The sequence below is a fragment of the Eublepharis macularius genome, chromosome 2 (genome assembly GCF_028583425.1).
Source record: "Eublepharis macularius isolate TG4126 chromosome 2, MPM_Emac_v1.0, whole genome shotgun sequence".
NCBI classification, from domain to species: Eukaryota; Metazoa; Chordata; class Lepidosauria; order Squamata; family Eublepharidae; genus Eublepharis; species Eublepharis macularius.
Window position 1 is genome coordinate 203,701,530 of NC_072791.1, and position 22,994 is coordinate 203,724,523.

The 22,994-nt window shown below is 41.4% G+C and overlaps 1 protein-coding gene across 1 annotated transcript in view; it reads left to right on the forward strand.

Moving 5' to 3' along the window:
* OSBPL6 (oxysterol binding protein like 6) overlaps positions 1-22,994 on the forward strand; it is a 148,435-nt gene that overhangs the window by 91,871 nt on the left and 33,570 nt on the right. Inside the window, exons 8-13 of the mRNA XM_054970881.1 lie at positions 146-278; positions 2,385-2,488; positions 4,547-4,639; positions 9,437-9,511; positions 18,965-19,130; positions 22,510-22,640. Of these exons, the coding sequence (XP_054826856.1) occupies positions 146-278; positions 2,385-2,488; positions 4,547-4,639; positions 9,437-9,511; positions 18,965-19,130; positions 22,510-22,640 (702 nt within the window). The remainder of the gene's footprint in view (positions 1-145; positions 279-2,384; positions 2,489-4,546; positions 4,640-9,436; positions 9,512-18,964; positions 19,131-22,509; positions 22,641-22,994) is intronic.

A 22,994-nucleotide genomic window follows, 5' to 3' on the forward strand; every position in this document is an offset into this window, starting at 1 on the left:
TTTCCTGTCAGCTAGAATGGCCTTTGTATTTTCAAGAGGGGATAATGTTTGTCTCCTTTTATTGGTTAAGGTTTTTGAAGAAAAAAGCATGAGCAATTTCCTCCCCTCACTGAATGATGTGTTGTTCGAAATACATTTTCTTTAGGTTCCACAGAATAGCTTCCCATGGCAACCATCCATCCCTTGCAGTAGTAGCCTTCCTGCGACGTGCACCACTGGGCAAAGTAAAGTAGTGGCTTGGTTGCAGGACTCTGAGGAGATGGACAGGTGTGCAGAAGGTCAGTTGCATCTTTATGTCTCAACTTCCCCTTTAAGTAGTTATCATGTCTCCTGATACCAAACAGTATTTCTTATCCAATTGGTACTAAAGGCATGAATAGAATTTAATTTTACAGCCTGTTGGTACTGTGGGAGGATAGGTGCTTAACAACTGTGATGTTCTTAATAATTTGTTTTGTTTGATACAGTTTTAAAAAAACCTCTATTTAGCTTCAATTAAATGTTTTGCTTTCCCCACTTACCTTGTAAACAGAGTAGCCAAAAGGAAGATTTCCATTGATTAGATTAGATTAGTTTAGATGCATCATATGGTTGTACATATATGTACTAAAACCTTGTAGATTCATAAAATAAAATCATTAATATACAGGTATAATTATACAACTAATAGCCATATGTACAAAACCAGTAAAACCAGATGTGCTTTGGCCCAAAGGCACTAGTAATAATAATAAATCTTATAGCCAGGTCAAGAACGTAAAATTCAAGATGGAGTGCAGGATACCAACCGAAGATGAAACTGTTTCATTTTTGGTCATTACCCCAAACTCCAGCTTGAATTTTACATTCTTGACCTGGCTATAAAATTTATGGGCAAAGGAAACGTAACTTCTATTATTATCCGTGCCCTAACTTCTTTTCATGTTGCTCTGGGGTAGAATTCTGAGGAATTCCCTCCATGTTATTTTAATTCCATCTCAGCGTTCAGTATGTGCTATGCATTTTATTGATGGGATGCTGTCTTTGATATCTACGTACCACTGAGGAAAGCCTTTGGGCCGAAACGCTTCTGGTTTTATTGGTTTTGTACATATGGCTATTCGTTGTACTGTTATTCCTGTATATTAATGATTTTATTTTATGTATACACAAGGTTTTAGTATGTATATGTACAACGGTATGATGCTTTTAATCTAATCTATGTATTCCTATTAAACTTTATACCAGGGTTTTACATTAAAATATAAGTTATTTCCAGTGATATATATTTATATCTGCTGTTCCGACCTCCTTGGTTACCCTCCAAAATTGGAGTCCAGGCCTATCCCATAAAAAAAATAATACCCCTTTAAAATTTAAATGGACTGGAGGTTCTGGCAATCAGCTGATCAGTTAGACTTGGCCTCCCAGGCTTACAGTGCAATCGTAAGGAGAAATCAATGGGCTTAGATTGGAGTAACACTGCTTAGGATAGCACTCTAATAATAAAATCATAAGCAGACTTACTCTGCTTAGGATAGCACTGTAAATCTACTACCCGTAGGAAATTATGGGGGCATTATTTCTGATAGGCAGTAGAGAGGCCAGGTCTGCCACCTATAGGAAATAATGGGGCCATTATGGGTAGTAGACTTAGCATCAGAGGGTAAGTTTACCTGATCAGCTGTTAGTCAGCATCTCTAGTCAATTTAAATTTCAAATACCCATTTAAAGGGGAAAATGAGGGTAGAAACTATACATGCCCATGTATAGCAAGATCTTCCTTTTTCTGCCTAGATGTGGGATGGGGGCTAACACACAATCTCTGACTTCCTGGTTGAACATTTCTGCTTCTTTTCCTGTCACAATGACAGGATACAACTATTCCCTTGTGGCTTTCATTTGGTGAAATATCATGATGGGATAGTCCAGTTTGTTGGCTGCCATGCCTGCTCCTGGAACTGCGAAATTCTGCTGAGATAATGCAGCAGATAAGGTGGGAATGTTAGCTACTCTGAGCAAGATCAAGGACTGGATGGAAAGTAAATTAGCAAAAAAAAAAATGTAATTTCGACTTGCCTTTTGCCTTTTTGAATTCTGCATCAACCAGAAACTGGTTACGTTTTTCTTTGCCCTAGCTCTTGTCCTGTATGTAACATAGCTTGTCCCAGTAATGATAAAGAAGATTCAGAGGAATGGAAAAATCACTTGCTTCTCTCTTTCAGTGTGCACCTCTTTATGCCAATGGGAAGTGTTGCTAAAAGTTGCTTGTATGATTCATCGGGCAATATTTCAGTTATGCTGCTGCACAGGCAAGGTACTCTCCTCTATGGCATGAGATACCTTGACAAGGAATATCTTAGCCAGGGTGACTAATGTACTTCTTTTGTTTGTGTATGTATTAGATCTCGCACACTGTCAGTCAAACCTTGTGGAACTCAGTAAAATTCTTCAAAACTTAGAAATACTACAGAGAACTCAGTCAGCCCCAAACTTCACAGATATGCAGGTAAATATATTTTTAAAAATGCAGATGGATAATAATGGTTGTACATATACTGAGCTGGACCTTGCAGATCCATTCCCCTAATGGCAACACTACTCTGGTGCAAGGAAGGCACCTTGCATCAGAAGAACGTGCCACCATAAGTGCAACAGAGCCACAGAACCCAATCCAAGATGTTCTTTATTTTAGTCATTTGATATGATTGCTAAAGGATTGCAGTAGTCTCTTTGCTAAGAAGCACAGTACTATCTAGTTTAGAAACTCTGGTCATTGTAATGAATGTACAGAATACTAACCCACTGTTCCGTGGTGACTATATATGATACAAAACTTTTTTTTGAATTTGCGTACATTTATGTAATACATTTAACTTGGTGTCAAATGATAATATTCAACTTTTTTGTTGGGGAGTTGGATTGTCATGTAGAAGGCGAGTCGAAACCCTGTTTTCATTGACATTTATTTGTTTACTTGAAATATTTATGAGCCACTTCATAGCTTTTAATGGAGAACACATGAAGCTGCCTTATACCAAGTCAGACCCTGGCAGTGCCACCCTAAGCAACTCACATTGTAGATCTGTTGAGGCCAGCATGGTCTGCTCTGACTGGCAGTGGCTGCCCAGGGTCTCAGGCAGAGGTCTTTCATCTTTCAAAGGATTGTCTCCTACCTGATCCTTTTAACTTGGGGTGCCATGGATTGAACCTGGGACCTTCTGATTACAAAGAAGATGCTCTACCCCTGAATTACAGCCCCACTCTGTACTGGGCTCACACTTAGTTAAAAATATCAAAACCAGTATTGAAATGACTAAACTACAGTTAACAATCACAGCCTAAAATGACATTAAAACAGAGCATAGCAATTAAATGGCCCTTACAACAAAGCAGCAGAGACAAACAATATAGGGTATTAAGAAATGTAAAACTGTAGTGAGAACCATATAAAACAAAAATAGCAGCAGAGCACTTTTAAAAACCAGCAATCAATCAAAGAGCAACAGATGTCATTTTAAGAACAGCATGAAGATTTTTAAAAAGATCGCATAATAGGAGGCAGTAAAAACCAATCATAAAGCAAAAATAGGAGCAGAATGGTTGTAAAAACAGATAATCAATAAGATCACATGAGAAAAAAACCTCAAAGCAGACAGAGCTAACCACAAAATGTTAAGGAATGAGGTCATAAGATGACTTCTTCAGCATTTCAGGCAGAAGACTGAAGCTTGGCTTCAGTCCCACAGCGAAGAGCCTTTTGTTGTGGTGGCAGCTGCTGAAGCAACTTTTTAAAAATCTGCACCGTGCATCCAGTGACCAATCAGAAGCCCTGCTGGCCTCACCTACTTTCTAGAAACACTTGGCAGGCACCAGGAAAGGTGTTGGAGGGCACCATGGCACTCACAGGCACCACATGGGGGACCCCTGGCCTAAGTAAATGGATCTTCCTTGTCACCAGTAAATTCAGACAATGCTGGCATTTATCCAGCTACATATTTCCTGTGATGGAATGGCAATTCCATTTGCAGAAGAGGGGAAATCCATTTCTAGCAATTGCCCCTTTCATCTGCATACCCCTGTTTCAGCCAGTAGGTTATTCCTGTGGGTCTGCTGACCTCTATGATCAAAATTTCAGGGACTTGGACTGCAGCAAGAAGGGGAAGAAGAAGTTTCACTCAAAAAAAAATCTGTGGATGGTTGGATACAAACAAATGTCAGCAAATGAAATGTTGCAGGGAGGGAATTCCACAACTGAAAAGTAAACGGAGAAGATCTTTTCTCTAGGAGTTTCTCTAGCAAAAAACGGCAGCACATGAAACAAGCCTTCAGTGACGATCTCAAAGGCTGTAGGATTGTGGTCTAAGTTTGTTTGCTTCTCAGATTGTCTTAAACGGGCATATTGTTTGCTTTGTTTGTGGAACAGAGGCTAACATTTCTACCACACTGTTTAATTTGTAGAAAATGTTACTAAGATTCTTATTACTAACTTGCACTATTGTCTGTGTCAGTTTATGGAAGCTTTAACACACAATGCTTTGTTGCTTTTAACTATTTTGTAACGTAGGCTAACTGTGTAGATATTTCAAAGAAAGACAAGCGTGTCACAAGAAGATGGCGAACAAAAAGTGTCAGCAAAGATGCTAAAATACAACTTCAGGTATTTCCCCCTTCCTGTTGTTTCCTTTTTTGCATTGCAATTTTAGATCATAATTAGTTATAGGAACAGGAAAACTCCAGCTAATTTTTAAAAACTGGCTTTTTAAAATTCAAGGTTCTTCGTTTGAAGAACAAAGTGATTCTCAGAAATTATATTCTACCTTCAGCCCTCCCCCTCCCCTCCCCTCTTCTCTTAACATGTGGAAGAATTCATAGAAAGAAAGAAACAGGAAGGATACGGTTAGCATGGGAAAAACATGCTGGCTAAAACTGGTTGTTTACCTAACTTTGGAAGTTTAAATGATTTGAGGTGTGCCTAGTGGGATTCTTAATGTTTCCCCCTTTGAACTAAATGAACCCTCCCAAGCCATATCACTGAGTGACTTGAAAAGGCTTACGGGTTTTGTTTTGCCATGTGGCAAAGGGTGTGTTGAGCAGGAAAGCATAACGTGAGCAGGATGAACCCAAAGCTGTTTGAGGAAGGCAGAAATGATTACGAAAGCCTTCGGGCTACTGTAAATTTGAAGTATTTTTTCTGTCGATTATTACAAGTACAGAAAAAGTTTTGAAATCTTCGTGCTTGAGACAAAAATCAACTATATATTTGCCTTAGATGGAATTCTTAAGAATCAAAATTGTTAGGAAACCTTACTTAAAACAATATATGTTTATGTTCCATTTGTCTCTAAGATCCAGTTAAGAAGAGCATGCAGCAGAATTAAATGACTGCTCCAGTCTGGTGAAAAATTCCCACCTTTTTATTTCTCCCCAGTGTATGGCCCTAGATTTTCTAGCATAAGAATCAGTACATTAAAGAAAGAGGCATCAAATCCAGGTGTTTGCTCAAATGATAGATCCAGTAGCATCCTCCAAATAAAACTTTAAACTTTTCTTGCATGCGCTGTGCTTTAATGTGTTTTGTCTGTAACACTGTTCTAATCGCTACTAATATCTGTGGTTTGAAGCATAAATATTGAATGCAGACTGTTTTGTGGATCAATTTTTCCCCTTTTCTTCTGTTTATTTGCAAGTGAAATATCAAAGCCGTGGTGTTTTTTTTCCTTTTTGAAAGAAGGGGTGGAGAAATCTTCCTAAACGCCCTCTATACAACTTAAGAGCCTAAGAATTCATAGTGCTCTTTCACACATTTCTTACTCCTAAAAAGTCTTTTCTTGGTCAGGTTGTTTTTCTTTAGCAAAACAGCTGTTCTCTTGAGAGGGATTTTTTGATAAATTATGTGAGATTTCATGAGAAGAAACTCTGTAAAGCAAAAAGCTGATCAGTCCGCTTCTGAAATCTTATTCAGATAATTTTCCCACGTAAATGTTGTGATCCGGAGAAAGTAGTAGAAAATGCATTGCTGCTGCTGTATGCTTTGGATATTGGGATCCTTTGATACAGGATTGGTCAGGTTAAGTACTTTTCGGTAAAACTAGTAAAATTAGAATAGTTGACAAGGAAAGCTAGTTCTGTTGTATCTGAGAGTCAAATAAAAATTAAAAATCCGTGTTTCATGTTGTAAAGTACCCAAACCTTGGCATTTTTATGCAGTATTATTAGAGTCTGTAAAGTCGCCATTAGGCAAAATGTCCTAGTGAGGCTGTTCGGGCTTTGTACTGTTGTCTGATTTTTCAGGCAGGGAGCGTTGATATTGTAAGAGATACGGAGTTGGATCCAAACCATGGGATTGGATCCAAAGATACCTGCTCAGGAAAGAACACCTTCTGCAAGTGGAAAGGCGCCTTTGGATCTAGCTGAGTTAACCAGGGTTACTCAGATAGTCTACAGATAAAATTCTCTGTTCTTAATTCAAGTTCCATGCTGTCTTCCTAACACCAGTTAGACTTGCTTCATTTTAATACTGAATTAAATGAATTTGGAGACTTGCTTATCAATGAAAAGTCTTTTAAAAATAGAACTCCTCCCTTTTCTTGGAAGCTATTTGGAATAATGTATCAGTGGCTGATTCTGCACACGTTGGATAATGCACTTTCAATGCACTTCAGCTATCGTTTGGAAGTGGGTTTTTTTGTTTCACACTCGAAAAATTCAGTTCCAAATGATCTCTAAAGAGGATTGGAAGTGCATTATCCAACGTGTGCGGAAGTATATAGATCCTGCCAACATACAGGTTTCCATTCTGCATGGTACTGTAGTAGGGTGTTTATGACTCACAATACATGTGTGCAGTAAAAGGGATCAAAATTCCACTGTCAAAATGGTTTTTGTTTTGTTTTCTTCCTTAAGAAGCTTCTTGCTACAACAGAGGGCCTAGTTAGACATTGGAATTATTCAGATATAATGCCAAATCCTTGTCTGGAATGATGTGAGCAAACTCAATCATATATTCTCCTGTCCCATCATGCTTATGCATTGTCAGCAAGCCAGTCACTCAGACTATGGCCTGCAGTTCCCCTCCAGGTCAGAACTGCAAACTCTAGTTTGCAAATTACTAGAAAGTTCAGAAAGGCAGGAGAAAGCCGAGCAAACTTAAGCATAAGGCTTGTTGCAGCCTGTTGCTGAAGACGGGGAGGGAGGAGGAGGCAAGAAGACAAACAGACCACACTCTTGGCTGGAGGAAAGAAGGCCACAACCTTTATTGGAAAACAGCATGTAGGAGCATGGCAGTCATGTGGATCGGATCCCTCGAAAGCATCAGCTGACCCGCCTGCCAGCTGATGACCACTCCCCCCTCAGTCCCCAGCTGAGGGGGGGGGGAACCAAGGAGTGGCATTAAGGAGGAGATCATGTGGGTGTACACCCCTGAATGATTCCCCTGCCACCTGGAAGTGAGTATGCCCTGGCAGCCCCTGAGCTGGGCATGCACCTCCATAACTCACTCCAAAACTCCTTATGGGAATCCCCTTCCAGAGAACCAGGAGGCACAGCCCCGGTTCCCCCCAAAGAGATCCGATCCAATGACCAACCACGAACAAAAGTTGTGACAGTACAAGCAAATAGCCCAAAACAGAGGGAGTGGTGGGAGGGGTTTTGCAGCTGGGAGCGAAGTGAAGAGAAGTGGGGTGGCGGCAGCTTTAAATACCCGACCGCCGGACCTGAGGGAAGACTGCTTCCCTGAGGTCCGGCAGACAAGCCCCACCCCCTGCCATTCCCCCCTAGCCGCACCCAATTGGCTGCCCAGGATTTGAATCTGATTGGCCACGCTCGCCCGAAGGAACGCTGAGCGAGCAAGCAGCGTGGCGGCCACATGCTCCGTCTGCCCTCCCCGTCCGCTGCAGCAAACCGTTCGCCCGGTAAGTCGGGCGTCCGTGCTTCTTGTAATGTCAAATTATGGCTCGTGTTACAATTGAGCCGAGCCTTACAGTGCCATTTACAGCAGAGTTACACGCTTCTGTGTCCATTGAACGGGCTTAAAACGGTGTGATTCTGCTTAGGGTGACAATGTTAATTTCTCAACTTAAGGAGTGAATCTTGAGCTCCTGTGTCATTTCTCTTCTTCTTCCTGCTCTTCCCAGGTCAAAGTAACATCTGATCCAGCAAGATACATTTCCATCTTTTAGCTGAGGGGGGCAGATTCAAAGAGCAGCACGGTGATGGTAGAGTGAGGAGATTTGCACGTCTGAGACTTGCTCCTACTACTGTTGAACAAAGCCTGGAAGAAGCTTGGAAAAATGTGTGGGAGTGAGAGGGGGGGGGAATGTTTCAGGGCAGAACAATAGAAGTTGGAATGTGGCACATAACTTGTCCCCCATTAACAGCTGCCCTTGGTTATACCAAGATGAGAGGTTGCCCTCAGGAATATCAATCAAAAGATAAAAATAAGCTGGCTCTGACCTCGAGAAGCCTCTTACCAAATGCTCTCAAGTGGCGCTTTGGATTTTAAATGGCACGGTTGAAGGACCGTTATCAATCATGCCTCCATTTTTGCAGGTTGTAGCATGCGAATCTTGATGAAATAAGTATTTTTTCTCCCGTCCTTGACACTGTTTTGAGAGCAGTGCAGAATAATTTGGGGAGGAAATTAACTCATAAGCCGCCGTTCAATAAGGCAGTGAATACCGAAAGCATACCGAGGCATACCGAAAGCTGTATTCAGAGAAAGCTTTAGTTCGTAAATACTTTTTACATTATACATGTGCATAACTTCCGGCACTAGCTTGTACATTGTAGCAGACTTCTAAGAGTGCATTCTAGGTGATTCCTGCAAAAATATGTGAAGGAGTTCGCAGCCTAGTTTTTTCCTTTCGTCATCTTTTCATTCCATAGCATCCTGTATTCCATTTGCACGCTGAATAACATGACCAGGTTTCAGACATGTGGTTGTAATGCGCAAGTAACTGGTCCTATTAACGAAATTGTTGAGCAGATAGTTCTACTCTATTTAAGTACCTTGTACTTCCTTGCATGAGAAAAAAAGCTCATGTTCTAAATGCCCAGTGTTTTTCTACCCCCAAAATTCAGGCCAATTCACATTTCTTTTTACACCTTCAACTAAAGAGCTGTCTGAATTCACCTGACTGTGTCACTGTGCTCTCAACGTGCCAGTGAGACAGTGACAAGATGAGTAAAATGTACTTCGGCTTAGCATGGGCTAATGGGTAGTGGGAATACAAAGCTGAGGAACCAGATGGCTCTAATTTGTATGTATCCAATTACAAAACAGATCACAACAGCCCACATTTTCAGTCCTCATATGGAGTTATGTGAATTAGATCTTGGTAGAATTACTTTAAAGAATCTCCGTCACCCTTCTCTGAGCATCTTCCATATTCCTGCGTCCCATCATTCTTTTTTCCCCTTCTCTCTGCTTGCCTGTTCTTCTCCTATTTACTGTCAGGAAGGGACAGCTCTGAAGGGCCAGTTCAGCACTGCACGACGCCGACAGAGACTAGCAGCAGCAGTGGCCACAACAGTGAGTGAATTTATAGACAAGGCACTACAGTTTGAAAGATACCTGCTACCGATGCTCAGAACTTGAGCTGCGCTTCAGCTACTTATGACAACGGCATTTTGGGGAGTAGAGGTCACAAAGCTAACTGTGCTACATGATAAAATATGTTTGTGAGGTCAGGAACCACCTACCTTGCACATATTTTATAACTATGTAACCCGATTCGTGCGCAAGTGTTTTTAAAACAGATCTAGCTAAACTTTTAACTTCCTTGAGATTCAGTGTGAGGAGGTAAAGCATGTGCTTAACATTCAAGTTCAGCTTGAATGAGGCTTAAAAAGCGCTTAACTTGTCACTGAGCCGTGGGCCCTGCCTAAACAAATGCATCTCGCACAAGTGCATGAGTGGATTTCTGCACACTTTTGGGGCCAGAGCCTTTTGGTTTTTAGTCTGGATGGTGCTCCTTTTGAAGAGGTGCAAAAGGGTTAATTGTATTTAATGCTGGTAGAATGTTTATGTATAGATGTAGCCGCCTTTTCCTACTGTGGAGATGTTATTCCAATAACTCTAATAATTAAATTTACTGCAGACACTCTTAATAACTGCTGTTGACCCCCTTCATACATGCTTCTGTCCTGTGCAACTGCCAAAAGGGACAAGAGAACCATCTACGCCACTTTAAGCTTCTTGGAGGAAGGGAAGGATAAAAATATACTAGACAGACAGACAGAATACTCGGTGTCTCAGCCAAGGCACAATTTCGAATGGCTCATTCCTCTGCACTGGCACAGTGATCTGTGGTCCTGGAACAGTGAGGAGAGCACAATCAAGCCGCTGACGTGATAATTGCCCGCATTTAGCAGGGAGAGCTAGAATGAAAAGGGCGAAGTACAGTCACATGGGATTTAAAATGAGGTGGTCACCCCATAGTAATGTCATGTGTCTGAGAGGGTGATACAGCTTCAGTTTAATCATGAGTGGGCTTGGGGAGTATTCTGGCTTCAGAGGCATGATAGTTATCAAATATGTAAAATACACATAATTGGGATATTAAAAAAGAATTACGCATATTAAAAAAGAAAACTTTGACCGATGAAAAGGATATGTGAAACTATCCTTAGTAATGTCAAAATCAGACCATAGACTTAAATCTGGAGGTTTTCTATGGGCAGAGGGATATATGCTTGTGGAGCATGACTCCCTCACCTCTTTCTGTTCCTCAGGAGCATTATTTGGGGTGGCATTTCAGGCTGCTGTGGGAGGGAGAAGGCAATAAAGTTGCTTTTCACGAATGCATATCCCTCTGCCCATGGAAAACCTACAGGGTATCTACATTAAATTACATTATCTACATTAAATTACATTTAATGTAATTATGGCATATATTTATAATTATACCCTGTAGCATAAATAATAGGAACCCAAGTTTTAAAAAGGTCCAGGCTTCCATTCCTATAAAACAGTTTTGGGGAATACATCTTATGGTACTCTGAGGGCCTTAATTCTGACTAAAGATACTTAGGATTCTGCTGCCATTCCTTCAGCGTACTGTGGCAACTCTAGGAAAGGTTTTAAAAATTGGTAGAGGAGTAGTTTGTTATCTAGTCAGTCATGCATTCCTCCACACAGTTTTATATTATTGCTTAAGTTTTCTTTCTGTTTCATAATTCCTCCAGAAGTTATATAACTATTTCAGAATTACAGACTTCTGGAGAAAGAAAACAAAGTTAATTTAATGAAACATTTTATAATTTGGTGTTTCTGAACAGCATATTTACCTGTTTACAAATTCTGAAGATGAAAGACTTACTTACATTGGAATACATTGAGATAAAGCCACGTGAGGTGACATAGTTAATTTGAATCAGGGCTTTTTTTGAGCCGGAACACCCGGGAACGGCAGCTCTTTAAAATACCCATGTGACTGGTGTCACGTGGGTATGTTTAAAATGGCCTATTTAGGCTATTTTGGGTCTGAATTGGGCCCAAAAGGCCTGGATCAGGTTGCTGCTGAGCAAGGAAACCCTTTCCAGGCAGGCACTGGCCCGATCCTAGCGATTTCGGCCCCGATCTGGGCCATTTTGGGCCCTACATAGGCCCAAAATGGCTCAGAAAGGCCAAAAAGGCTTGTGCCAGGCTGAGGAGGGTTTCCTTGCCCAGCAGCAACCTGATCCAGGCTTTCGGCTCCGATCCCTGCTGTTTTGGCACTGTTTTGGCTGTTTTAGGCCCATTGAGGACCCAAAACAGCCAGGATCAGGGCTGAAACGGCCCAGATCAGGGCCAAAATGGGCAGAATTGGGCCAGTGCCAGGCAGGGGAGGGGAGGGTTCCCCCACCCAGCAGCAGCCCGATCCAGGCCATTTCGGCCATTTTGGGTACAGCAGCGGCCCGTTCCAGGCTGGTTCTGCTCCGATCCAGGCTGTTTTGGCACCGTTTTGGCCATTTTGGGCCCAGGATCGGGGCCGAAATGGCCAGGATCAGGCTGCTGCTGGGCGGGTGAGGGTTCTTCCACCATGCAGTGGCCCATTCCAGGCCGTTTGGGGCCCATTTAGGCTCAAAATGGCATGCATTTGGGCCAAAACAGCCAGGATCAAGCCTCTGCCAGGCAGGGGAACACTTCCCCACCTAGCAGTGGCCTGATCCTGGCCATTTTGGGCCCTTTTTGGCCATTTTGGGCCTAATTCTGGCCCAAAATGACCAGGATTGGGCCCAAAACAGCCAGCATCAGGCCCCTGCCAGGCGAAGGAAGACTCCTCAGCTCGGCAGCAGCCCAATCCTGGTCATTTTGGGCCCCTTTTGACCATTTTGGGTCCAATTTGGATCCGAAATGACCAGGATTGGGCCCCAAATGGCCTGGATCGGGTCAGAAACAGCCAGGATTGGGCCTCTACTGGGCAGAGAACCCTCCCCCACCTGGCAGGAGCCCAATCCTGGCCATTTGGGGCCTGATCCTGGCCATTTGGGGCCTGAATTGGGACCAAAATGGCCGAAAGGGGCCGAAAATGGCCAGGATGGGGCCGCTGCCGAATTGGGACCCCCCCCCCATGGAGCACAGGATCGCTCCTGGACTGGCCACTCCTGCATGATGACATCATTTCCCAGAAGTGATGTCATGCAGTCCTGGGAGCATGCGCACACATGTATTGAGAGGCGCACCACCTCCTCCCAGGAGTTTCTCCGGGTGAGAGTTCCCCCACCTCTTTTCCCAGAAAAAAAGCCCTGATTTGAATGATAAGAAAATTACAGTATCTTCTGGGATAGTAGCAAGTATCCCCCAGTATATCACTAAAGTGACAAATGGCCCAGGATGTAAACCAGCATGTATGTTAATATGTAACAGAGGATATATTCGATTACATGTAAGGCATTGACAAAGAAAAAAAGTATTTCAGAGAGCAGTGTGCTCTTAATAGACAAAAAACTGCCGTCTAAGAACTTTCCTATCTTGGTACAGGCTGGAATACAAATGTAGTTTACAGTTAAAACTTGTGGCATTGTGCCAGAAGTGGGAGTTAATCACAAGGCCTGGGCAGTATCCTCTTGTTCGCTGTTGTGCTACCTGTCGCCTTTGCCTCTGGTGAGGACCAGTGTTGCAGGATGCATACAGAATGTACATTTTTTTTGAGAACTTCTGTGCATTTTTTGCATTTCCAAATGGCCCTGACTTTGCAACCTTCGTCATGCACATAACTGCTCCCTCTTGCAAAGTCATATTATTATCACTTCACTCATGTTTATTGTCTTAGACACAGGCCATAACAATTCAAACGGTAAAACAAAAGATCACAGCAATATCACAATTGAATAAAATGGACAATAAAATCAACGACTTACAGTGAGTCCCAAGCTCAGTCTAATCTTCCTTGCTGCTAACGCAAATAAAGCCACTCTGCTGGAAACTGTATTAGCAGTAGCAGTATTAGTATCATAGTCCGCCTTTCTCACTGAGATCCAAGGCAGATTGCACAGTGTGAGTGAAAATACAGCATAATCAATAACTAGGACATTCACTGAGCAAAACACAATAATGAACAGCGGTTAGGACATTCAGTGAAAGATACAATAGGACATAAAAGCAGAAAATTTGAAAAACAAGCATAAGGCCGAGTACAAAGACGAAATCTTTCTGAAACAAAGCATAACTCAGAGCCAAGCTACAAGTGATGCCTGACACAGGTTGGACACTTGTCAGCTTCCCTCAAGTTTTGATGGGAAATGTAGGCGTCCTGGTTTTACAGCAGTAATGGAGGCCAAGCTGTAAAACCAGGACACCTACATTTCCCATCAAAACTTGAGGGAAGCTGACAAGTGTCCAACCTGTGTAAGGCATGACTTGTAGCTTGGCTCTAATTTACATGGCATGTTTAGCAGCATGGAAAAGTCCCTAGTAAGTGCATGTCTGCACCAGCAATAGTGTATAGTTCCTGACCCTACCAGTGCATCTCTCTGAGCTGCTTCTTATAACACAGCCTTATAATCTGGGTAGAAAGCCCTCCTTAATAATTCACACAGTTTGCAGAAATCCAGGAAACTGGGAGCTTTCCTGACCTCCTCAAGCAGGCCATTCCATAAGATGGAGGCTACCACGAGAAAGCAAGTGTGCAGGCAGCTGTTCGTTTTGCCCAACTGCAGGGTGGTATCTCCAGAAGGCCGTGTCCAGATAAGCAAAGCTGCTGTGGTGGAACATAGGGGGAGAGGCGTCGCACAGATATGAGAGGCTGAGGCCGTGAAGGACTTTCAGTGTGATAGTCATGACCTTGAATTGAGCCTGGTGACTGATGGGAAGCCAATGGAGTGACAGCAGCATAGGAGTGATATGCATGCTTCATCTAGCACCAGCAGATGCTGGAACAGACTGGATCTTGCATTCCCAAGAGGCATGTTTTATTAAGGTGTGTCTTGATGATGTAGCCCTATCTTTCCGTCTTCAAAAGGATGGTTCTTTCTTTTGAATTCTCAGAGGGTATACCTGCATATTCATCTGAAACTTGGGTATTTCCTCAAATGTCCCTCCATTATTCATGTTTAGCAACTGAGTCATGCCTCTGTACTGAGGAAATAATTACTGTTCTGTTCCTGCTTTGCATGCTGGTTCCACTACATTTTACATCAATTTAAGAATGTTCATGATCGTCTCCTTTGTAGTCACCAATGAGAGAGCAAATGCAAATAAACCACCATCAATCCTCCTGAACATGTTTTCCTGCTCAGAATTCGAACTGGGGACCTTGAGCAGGGACCAGGCCTGCTTACACCACTTTTACCAGATCATAAATCCTGGCCTTCCCATATAGCAATGACAATGTCTTCCCTGGTAGAACACTAGGCAGGGGAAGGAGAAACCATCTATATTTCTATACCTTGCCCTTTTGCACCGTCAGTAGCTTGTACTTCACCCCATATATCAGTGAGATCTACAACTTCATTCTCCTTATGTGTCCATGTCATAGTAAACAAACCAGTGGCATTTTTTAAAAAAATTAAGGGGGCAGTACTGAAGAATTAACCTTCAAGGGTTGTATGTACTTCTGAATCTTAAAAAAATGAAACGTAAAAAAAATCCTTTACAAAACAATACATTTGAGGCAAAAATACCATGAACTAATGTTTAAAAATTGTACCTGTGAAAGAAGGGAATGAAGTGTGGCAGGACTCCTGCTTATTTATGAAGTAAATTCTCTTTCAACATAAAAAGAAAAATGAGGGAAGTGACTTTTTTTTAAAGGGTGTGCGGCAGTTGAGAGATTCTGCAGTACGAATGGCAAGCACGCTTTCATGGCAGGCCCACAGCTCATTTTATGATACATCCCTTAAGATAATAATCTTAGTGAGACTTACTTTTGAGTAGACCTGCTTAGGATTTCTCCCTAAGAACTTTTCAATTCCACCTCAGTCAGAGTTTTTACCTCTCCCCTAAATGAAGATTGAAGGAAGTACTGTTCACTTTCCACATATATTGTCACAAGACAATTCTACCATATTTCTTTCCAAATACATTTTTTTTACATTTTTAATTTTTTTTTAAAAAAAATTCAGCTTCTGCTTTGATCCATTGTTACTATATTAATCACACTAGTGATTTCTAGCCTAACACTGTACTGCAAATGTTCTGCATAATTTTAACCAGGGGGACTGAAATATAATGATTTGTTCCAGAGTAAATTAAAGATTGAACTTGGTTCCTGAAAGTGGCTATCCAAAGGACAAAGTTCAAATCTAGTAGCCCTTTAAAGACCAACAAAATTTTGCAGGTTATAAGCTTTCCTGGGTCAAAGCTCAATTTGTTAGATACGGATAAAATGAAGATCCATCAGCCCTTATATCCACCTCAGAAGGTGGGAAAAGTGTTACAAAGAATGGCCAGTTGAAGTCAGGTTAGGATTTTGAATTATCCCTATAGTATTTCTTTAACATTCTCTGATTCGCCTTATATTCAGTTGTCTTTACTGAGTCCTGGGAAGCAAAGTTGAACTGTATATCTCTTGTGTTGGGTTATAGAAATCCACCTCAGCATTTCAGTTTTTGAATAAAAATGAAGTAGACATAGGCTGTTTCCCCTCCCTCTCCAAATATCAGTAAGACCAGTTCAGATAATTTAATATTTGCATTAATTCAGGCTATTTTTGTAAATGTATGAATGTGGGCTGTAATTCAAAGAGTCCCTTAGGTTCCCACACAGACTTTGGGGGCATAATGATGTTTCCTTTGTTTTTCTTTTTATACAAGTTCCTTGTGCGGCTTAATGGCTGCCGCCAGAGGCTTTTAACAGAGGTGTTTTAGAGGCTCTGTTTCATGTGTGCAAGCTCCCCTATGCATCTCTTTGGATCTTTAGTTCTAGAAGTCAGCGGCCACTACAGTAGGATATATTTGGAGGAGAAGGATTCTCCTCTGCCGCTGTTCGAAGATAACTTTCTCAACCATGAGCGGACTGTGGATGAATCTATCATCCATCCATGTAATCCCCTTTTAAAGTCATGTATGCTCATGGCCAACACTGTCCACTGCCAGTGAACTCTACAATTAATTTAACTTAATTGTTGAGTAAAGGGATTTTTTTTTTTTAGTTTATAGATTCTATTCTGAACTGACCTGCATGGATCTTTACTCTTGTTGGGTTCAGGCTGTTGTAATCTGTGTGTAAAGTGGCAAGAGGAACAGAGGTGGTTTGCCATTGTCTGAAACTGGATAGTGACCCCGGACTTCCTTGGAGGTATCCCATCCAAGTACTAACCAGGGACTGACCTTGCTTAGCTTCTCATGAAATCAGGCTAGTCTGAGCCATCCAGGTCAAGGTGTTGTAATGCTAGTGAAGGCAAATTACAAACTTGGAGTGAGCAGCTAGAGATCTGAAACCTTTAAAAAGGAAAATTCTGGGGGGGTTGTTAAAAACAGGTGACATTAAATTAGTATGAAATGTAAGGATACTATGGGATTCGTACTGTTAGGAATAGAAGATAGAATATAGTGTCTGATTTTTTTTTGTTATTTAAAACAAGCTAAAAAGGCTCCCCCCCGAAATTTAATTCAGTTTTAAATCCATAAGAGAAAATGTCAAGTATTTTATGTTCATTATGACTGGAGAGACACACTAGAAATTCATGGAGAAGGATTGCTGTAGCAAACGTACGTGTGAATTGTGTCATCATCACTCACAAATTAAGTTTTAGCTGACAATGAAAACTTTGAGTGGTCTGTGTCCCTAAAAGGACTGAAACAAATAGTAGTTGATATTCAAGCATGTGTGCATGGAACGCTGATTCCCCCACCCCCAGGTCCTATTGTCCCTCTGATCCTGGAGTCACTGAACCTGTCGAGGAATAGCTGCGCAAATCAGATCATTGCAGGGTGGAGAGGGGTGAAATCTCTCTTTTCCTGTCTTCTAAAAGCGCTGCTTTACTGATGGGAGAGGAGGAGGAGATTTCACTTGCTTTCCCCTCCTTTTTGTAGATCCCTAACCTAGTGTGGCTGTTCAGCTGCACAGGTCTCGCAACCCCAGGAGTGATCTTTCCAGGGGTCAAAAGGAGTTACTGGAATGGATACTAGCCACTATTTTAAGCCACTTCTGATTAGTTCTAACCCCTGAGATTGTTTTTCTTTTGAAGTTTTAGAGTAATATGACTTTTTATGCTGGCTGCTGCTCACGATGTTTCAGAAGCATGCTAATACACATTGTGCTATTTTTTCCACTCATTGACATTTAGATGAGCATGAATTTATTCCACATTTGAATAACATTGCAATTCAAGCGCTTAACTTGGTTTTGGAGTGTCAAACTGGATTGCAAGCGCATTAAACAGAAATGCTTGGGCTGCAAATATCAAATCAGTCTGTGTACGTTTGCCTTGCTTGCATGCATAGCGTGTGTGTGTGTGAGAGAGTATATTTATTTAGAGGCATATGATGTTTACATCTATACATCTATATCTATGACGTATAAACACATGCACACACAGTAAAATACACATATACACTTAAGAAGGGATGTACAGATACGCCATGGGAGTTGGTCCCTGTGTTATCCTTGAGTGCCTTTTTGATTTACCTGTTTTTATTGTTGGCGTTCCCAGTTTGTTTGGGGCTTTTAGAAACTATTTATGTGCAACTGAGACAAAAGCAGGTGTCAGTGCAAATGGTAATAATCTTATCGAATTTTGTTAGTATGATTCGAAAAGAAAGCAACTGCAGTTCATCCGAAGAAGGAAGAACCCATATTAAAAACTGCAGGGTTTGAATAGAAAGATGTTTGGGTGACATCCCTACACTTAATATATATACTAAACTTTTTTTTAAAAAAAGGAATAAGAAGTGGAGATGGCATAATACATTGGACATGTAATTCAAGAGATAACCTAGCTTTGTGTTTTTCTATGAATTCTGTAGATAAATACACTAAACTAAAAATTGTCTTTTTGAATTAAAAGAGAAGTATCCACAGAGAGACTGTGATGCTTTACACAATATGATTTGTGGCCATCTTTCACTTTTCTGCTTTCCTCTGAATGGTTCTAGAACATATTTTATCCTCACACTTGAAAATCCCCCCATGCATGGCACGATTACATTTTGTCTTACATAAAGATTCTTTTGGTTTCTCATGTTATTAATTATAGGAAGATCCAGAGACACTGTTCTTCCAACAGAGGAATCCTTCCCCTTAACGGAAGAGAGTTGTTGGATGACTGTATGTGCGAATTGCTAAGTTTGCAGTCTCATACACCCTAAAGGCAACTCAAATTGTTACGCGACATACATCATTATTGGTTTGCGAGGAAGAAACCTGATTTTGGTGGCTTCATCAAAAGAAGGAGGACTCTTGCTGCAAAGGAAGGGGGAGGAAAAACCCACATCTCAGTGAAAGGGCCAGTACGTGCACATATTAAGAATGAGGATAATATGAGAAATAGCTAATGGTGATGTTCCTAATGCGTCATGGAGGAAAGGTGTAGTCCCATGTATCTGTTGCTTCTCAATTTAGGTTCCTTTCAGTGCTACAATGTCTCCCGTCCGCCTGCATTCCTCCAATCCTAACCTTTGTGCAGACATCGAATTTCAGACTCCTCCAAGCCACGTATCTGACCCCCTGGAAAGCTCCATGGACTACATAAAACTTCAGGAAGAGTTTTGCCTCATGGCACAGAAAGGTAATTGCATGTGTACAGACTGCATCCCTCCGGAAATAACCTTGAGTGCATTGAGTGTTGCCCACAGCTGTGTATGTATGTGAATTTTGTGTTTCATTAAAAGAGGAAGAAAGAAGAGGCTGAATAGGGCAATTATCAAGGATTTCTGTTTCATTCTTTTCTGGTTCCTAAAAAGAACCTTTGCGTTTAAAATACTTTTATCTACATTTTCAGGTCTCCTTCACGCACAGCCAAGGGCAGCGTGGGAGCTGCTTATCCCACAGTGCTTATCCCACAGTGCTTATCCCACAGGGTTTTGGATTTCTGTGCGAACACCGGATCCCTGTGGGTGGGGGATGATTGCATGTGTGTTTTCCACTTGATTGGCACATGCTGGGTACGAATGCAGTCAGGAGGTTTATGAAGCTTTTCAAATCTATGAGAACATTGTCAGCTCCTACAGTTTTTGTGTCAGATTCAAAGGATAAATGGAATCACACTTATGACACAGTGGCATTTAATTTATTACATGGCAGTAAACATTTTTAAAAATGGCCTGCTATTAAGAAGTGTGGGGTGCAGTCAGTGTAGCATGCTGACATACTTGAACAGCAGAGTAGAAACAACTTCCCATAGTATCGGTCATGTGGCTGCATACCGTCTGGGCTCAGCATGTCTACAGCCACCTCCAGGTTTACCAAGAATGTGCGGATTATATCGTGACTTCTTTGAAAAACTTCCTGTCAATGCTGCCCTTGAACAGAATATGGGCAGCAAAGGAAGAAGAAGATGATAAAGATCTCCCTAATTATTTATCTCTACTTGGGAGGGTTTTTGCCACTGGGTCATGGAACTTAAACAGAATTTATTTATCTCGGTATTTACTTCATTTATAATCTGCCTTTCTGGGCGAGACTCAAGGCGGATTGCGCAGTTAGGAATAATGCCGTACAAACAGTGTAATACCTGCAATAAAAATGCAATATGAAAAAATTACACTAGAAAACTATAATACATGTAATAAAGTAAGATTACACAATTGGAGAACAACGCAATAAAGCAGTATAATTTCTACACAGTCTAGAAATTCTCAAGATTCTACAGTACTGTTTGCTTTATAAAAATGCCCTCCTGAACAATTCCATTTTACACATTCTACAGTGTGCTTTTGTACCATGTAAATGAGTTCAGTGTATATGTTCATTCTGTGCAGTTGTCAGTTAGTGACTCCTTTTTTAGGTACAAACTGGCATACTGTGGTGCTCCGTCAATGAGGTAGGCATCCCAAAGGAAGGTTGTCTGTTCCACTGGCTTCATAGGTAGAGCTAGTCAGGTTAGACTTCATTGTTTCATTCACTCGGAGGAGCCACCTGCCCCTCTTCCAATCGTGCCACTTTTAACAGGGTAAGAGAACATGAAATACATTGTCAGGGCATGAAGGGATAAATGGTCATCGCTTGCTGCCTTCTATGGAACCTTTAAGGCTGCTCATCCAGGGACCATGTGTGGGGCGGCCTGGTGCTGGCAGTGTAGAGGGAAGCCTGCCCAAAGTTCTGTGGTTGAGGCAGCAATGGAAAGGAGCCTCTCAGTTGTCTCATCTTCTTCCTCACTGGAAGAAGAAGTAGTTTCTTCTTCCGCACTGCAGATGTGGAGGGGAGGGGATTGCTTTACCGGAATCTTCCTCCTTTGCCTTCCTTAACCTGGAGAGAGGAGCAAACTCAACCATGCCTTTGACATTGGGCTGAGGGAACTTAAATAACTCCTCACAGCCCCTACAAGCCTTTCCACCCGAGTTTATTTAGTCCCAGGAAATTACTCCTTTTTCCTCCTGCCCAAGCCTGGGTCCTCCCAAAGCCCCCTTGTGTGGCTCTTCTGTCCCTGCCTGCCTGGCCTTCCAGAGTCACCATCTGCCTTGGAGAGTGTAACCTAGCTAGCCAGCTTGATTGCAGCAGGTGACCTGGAGCTGCTGGCTGGTCTCACACCTGATTTTTGGCAGCCCCACTGATGTGCAGCCCTGCCAGCAAACTGGTAATGGGTTCCCCTGCATGGCCTCAGTCCCCACCCCAGAGATGTAGTTCCATCAGCCTGCCCACGTGTGGCCACTACATTGTGGCCAAGCCCAGAGGTGGCCACCATGACTTCAGATAGTCTGAAAAACCATGAGGTAGTGAGGATTTTCTAGCCCCAGAAGCAGAGCTGAGCAGTATGGGTTTGGTCAGCCAAAAGCGAGCTATTTATATTTTGGGTTTTTAAAGATGGATATTTATGAGGGATCTCAAACAAATACATGCCCAAATTATGTACCAGTGGCTGCGGACTTTGCTGTTGCTAATGCTTTATTTATTGTATGTTTGTATATTTGTGTGTGCCTGTGTGTTTGTTAGAAGCTCTGCTCTCTGCATTTAGGTTTTGTAGAACTAGTTTTTGAAGTATCAGTCTATAGTATCCTGCCTTCTGTAATATCTACATAGCAAAGAAGTATGACATGTAGTGTTAAACAGCTTTTGTCGTTTGCCTGTGTACCCAAAAATATTTAATGAAAATGCCATAAGGAAAATGTGCCACAGGTTGCTTTCCTTACAAAATGATGCAAAATCAAAGGGGCTGTTTGAAGATCAAAGTAACCTCTCCTTATTAATGCAGTATTACAGGAACAGTCGTGCTTATTATTCTTTTATTTGACGAGGGAACTGAAATGCAGATTATATGAGAAGTAATAGGTCTGTCATCTTCATTTGATAAAGGTCATATATATTTTTGTCCTGTATGAGTACAAAAATTTTAGTAGGTATACACAACATTTTTATGTACTCATGGTAGTCTTAATTTTGGGTGCTCAAAAGAAGTAAGGTAGTGTGGAAAATCTGCATCTCAGTTATTTTACTTCGGTAGTAATAATAATAATCAGGAACCATATCTTCTTGTTAAGTAGGTCTTTATTATTCAAAGGGACTCTGTGGGATGCAAAGGGATGCTGGGATTGTTTGTCCACACATACGGTCTTTGGGGAATTTGGTTGTATTGAATTGTACATATATGCTTGACTCCATTAGAATTGTATGTTTAAGTTTGACTCTGAATTAGAGGTTTGACTATTTTCATTCCTATGGAAACACTGAAAAGTTTTCGACTTTCATTCATTGCCATTCTTTCCCGATAGTGTTTTGGTAGTTTGTTTGTCAGCTCGGGAAAGCCTCCTATTTTGGTTTGTTAGATATTACAAGTGAGCTTAGAGCCAAGGTGAGATTTGAACCAGGGATTTTTGGGTTTGGTCTCTTTGCTTCAATACTGTGGCAGCTTTTTTTCCTGCAGTGTTGAAATCACAAGCTGTCAGTTGTCTCCTGAATGGCATGCAAGTGTTATGAATGTACAAGCAAAGAAATTTCTGCTTTCTTTCCAGTGCATTGTCTTCTGAAGTCTGCCTTCAACAGCATAGCGATAGAGAAAGAGAAACTTAAGCAGATGGTTTCGGAACAAGATTTCACAGGACACAATACGCAGATCACGCGTCTCAGACAATCGCTTTCTCAGGTATCCCTTACATGTTTGAATTTGAAAATATCCGTAATATTTTTTTTCTGTTTTTGGGTTATTTCTTGAGCACCTTTTCCAGAGACCTGCTTGAGGCAGCTTAACAACAAATTTAAAATATGAAAAATACAAGTGACCAATCTATATAATTCCAAATTGTAGCATTAAAAGAACAACAGCATAAGATCTTACAACTTAAAAGAGTAAATTACAATAAAACAACATAAAAACCAAGGGAACAAGAATTAACATAAAATACATAAAACGGGCATGGGGTAGATTAAAAAATGGTGCATTGGCCAGGACATTTTTAATTATTAATTATGTAATAAAATGGGATAATAATAATGAATT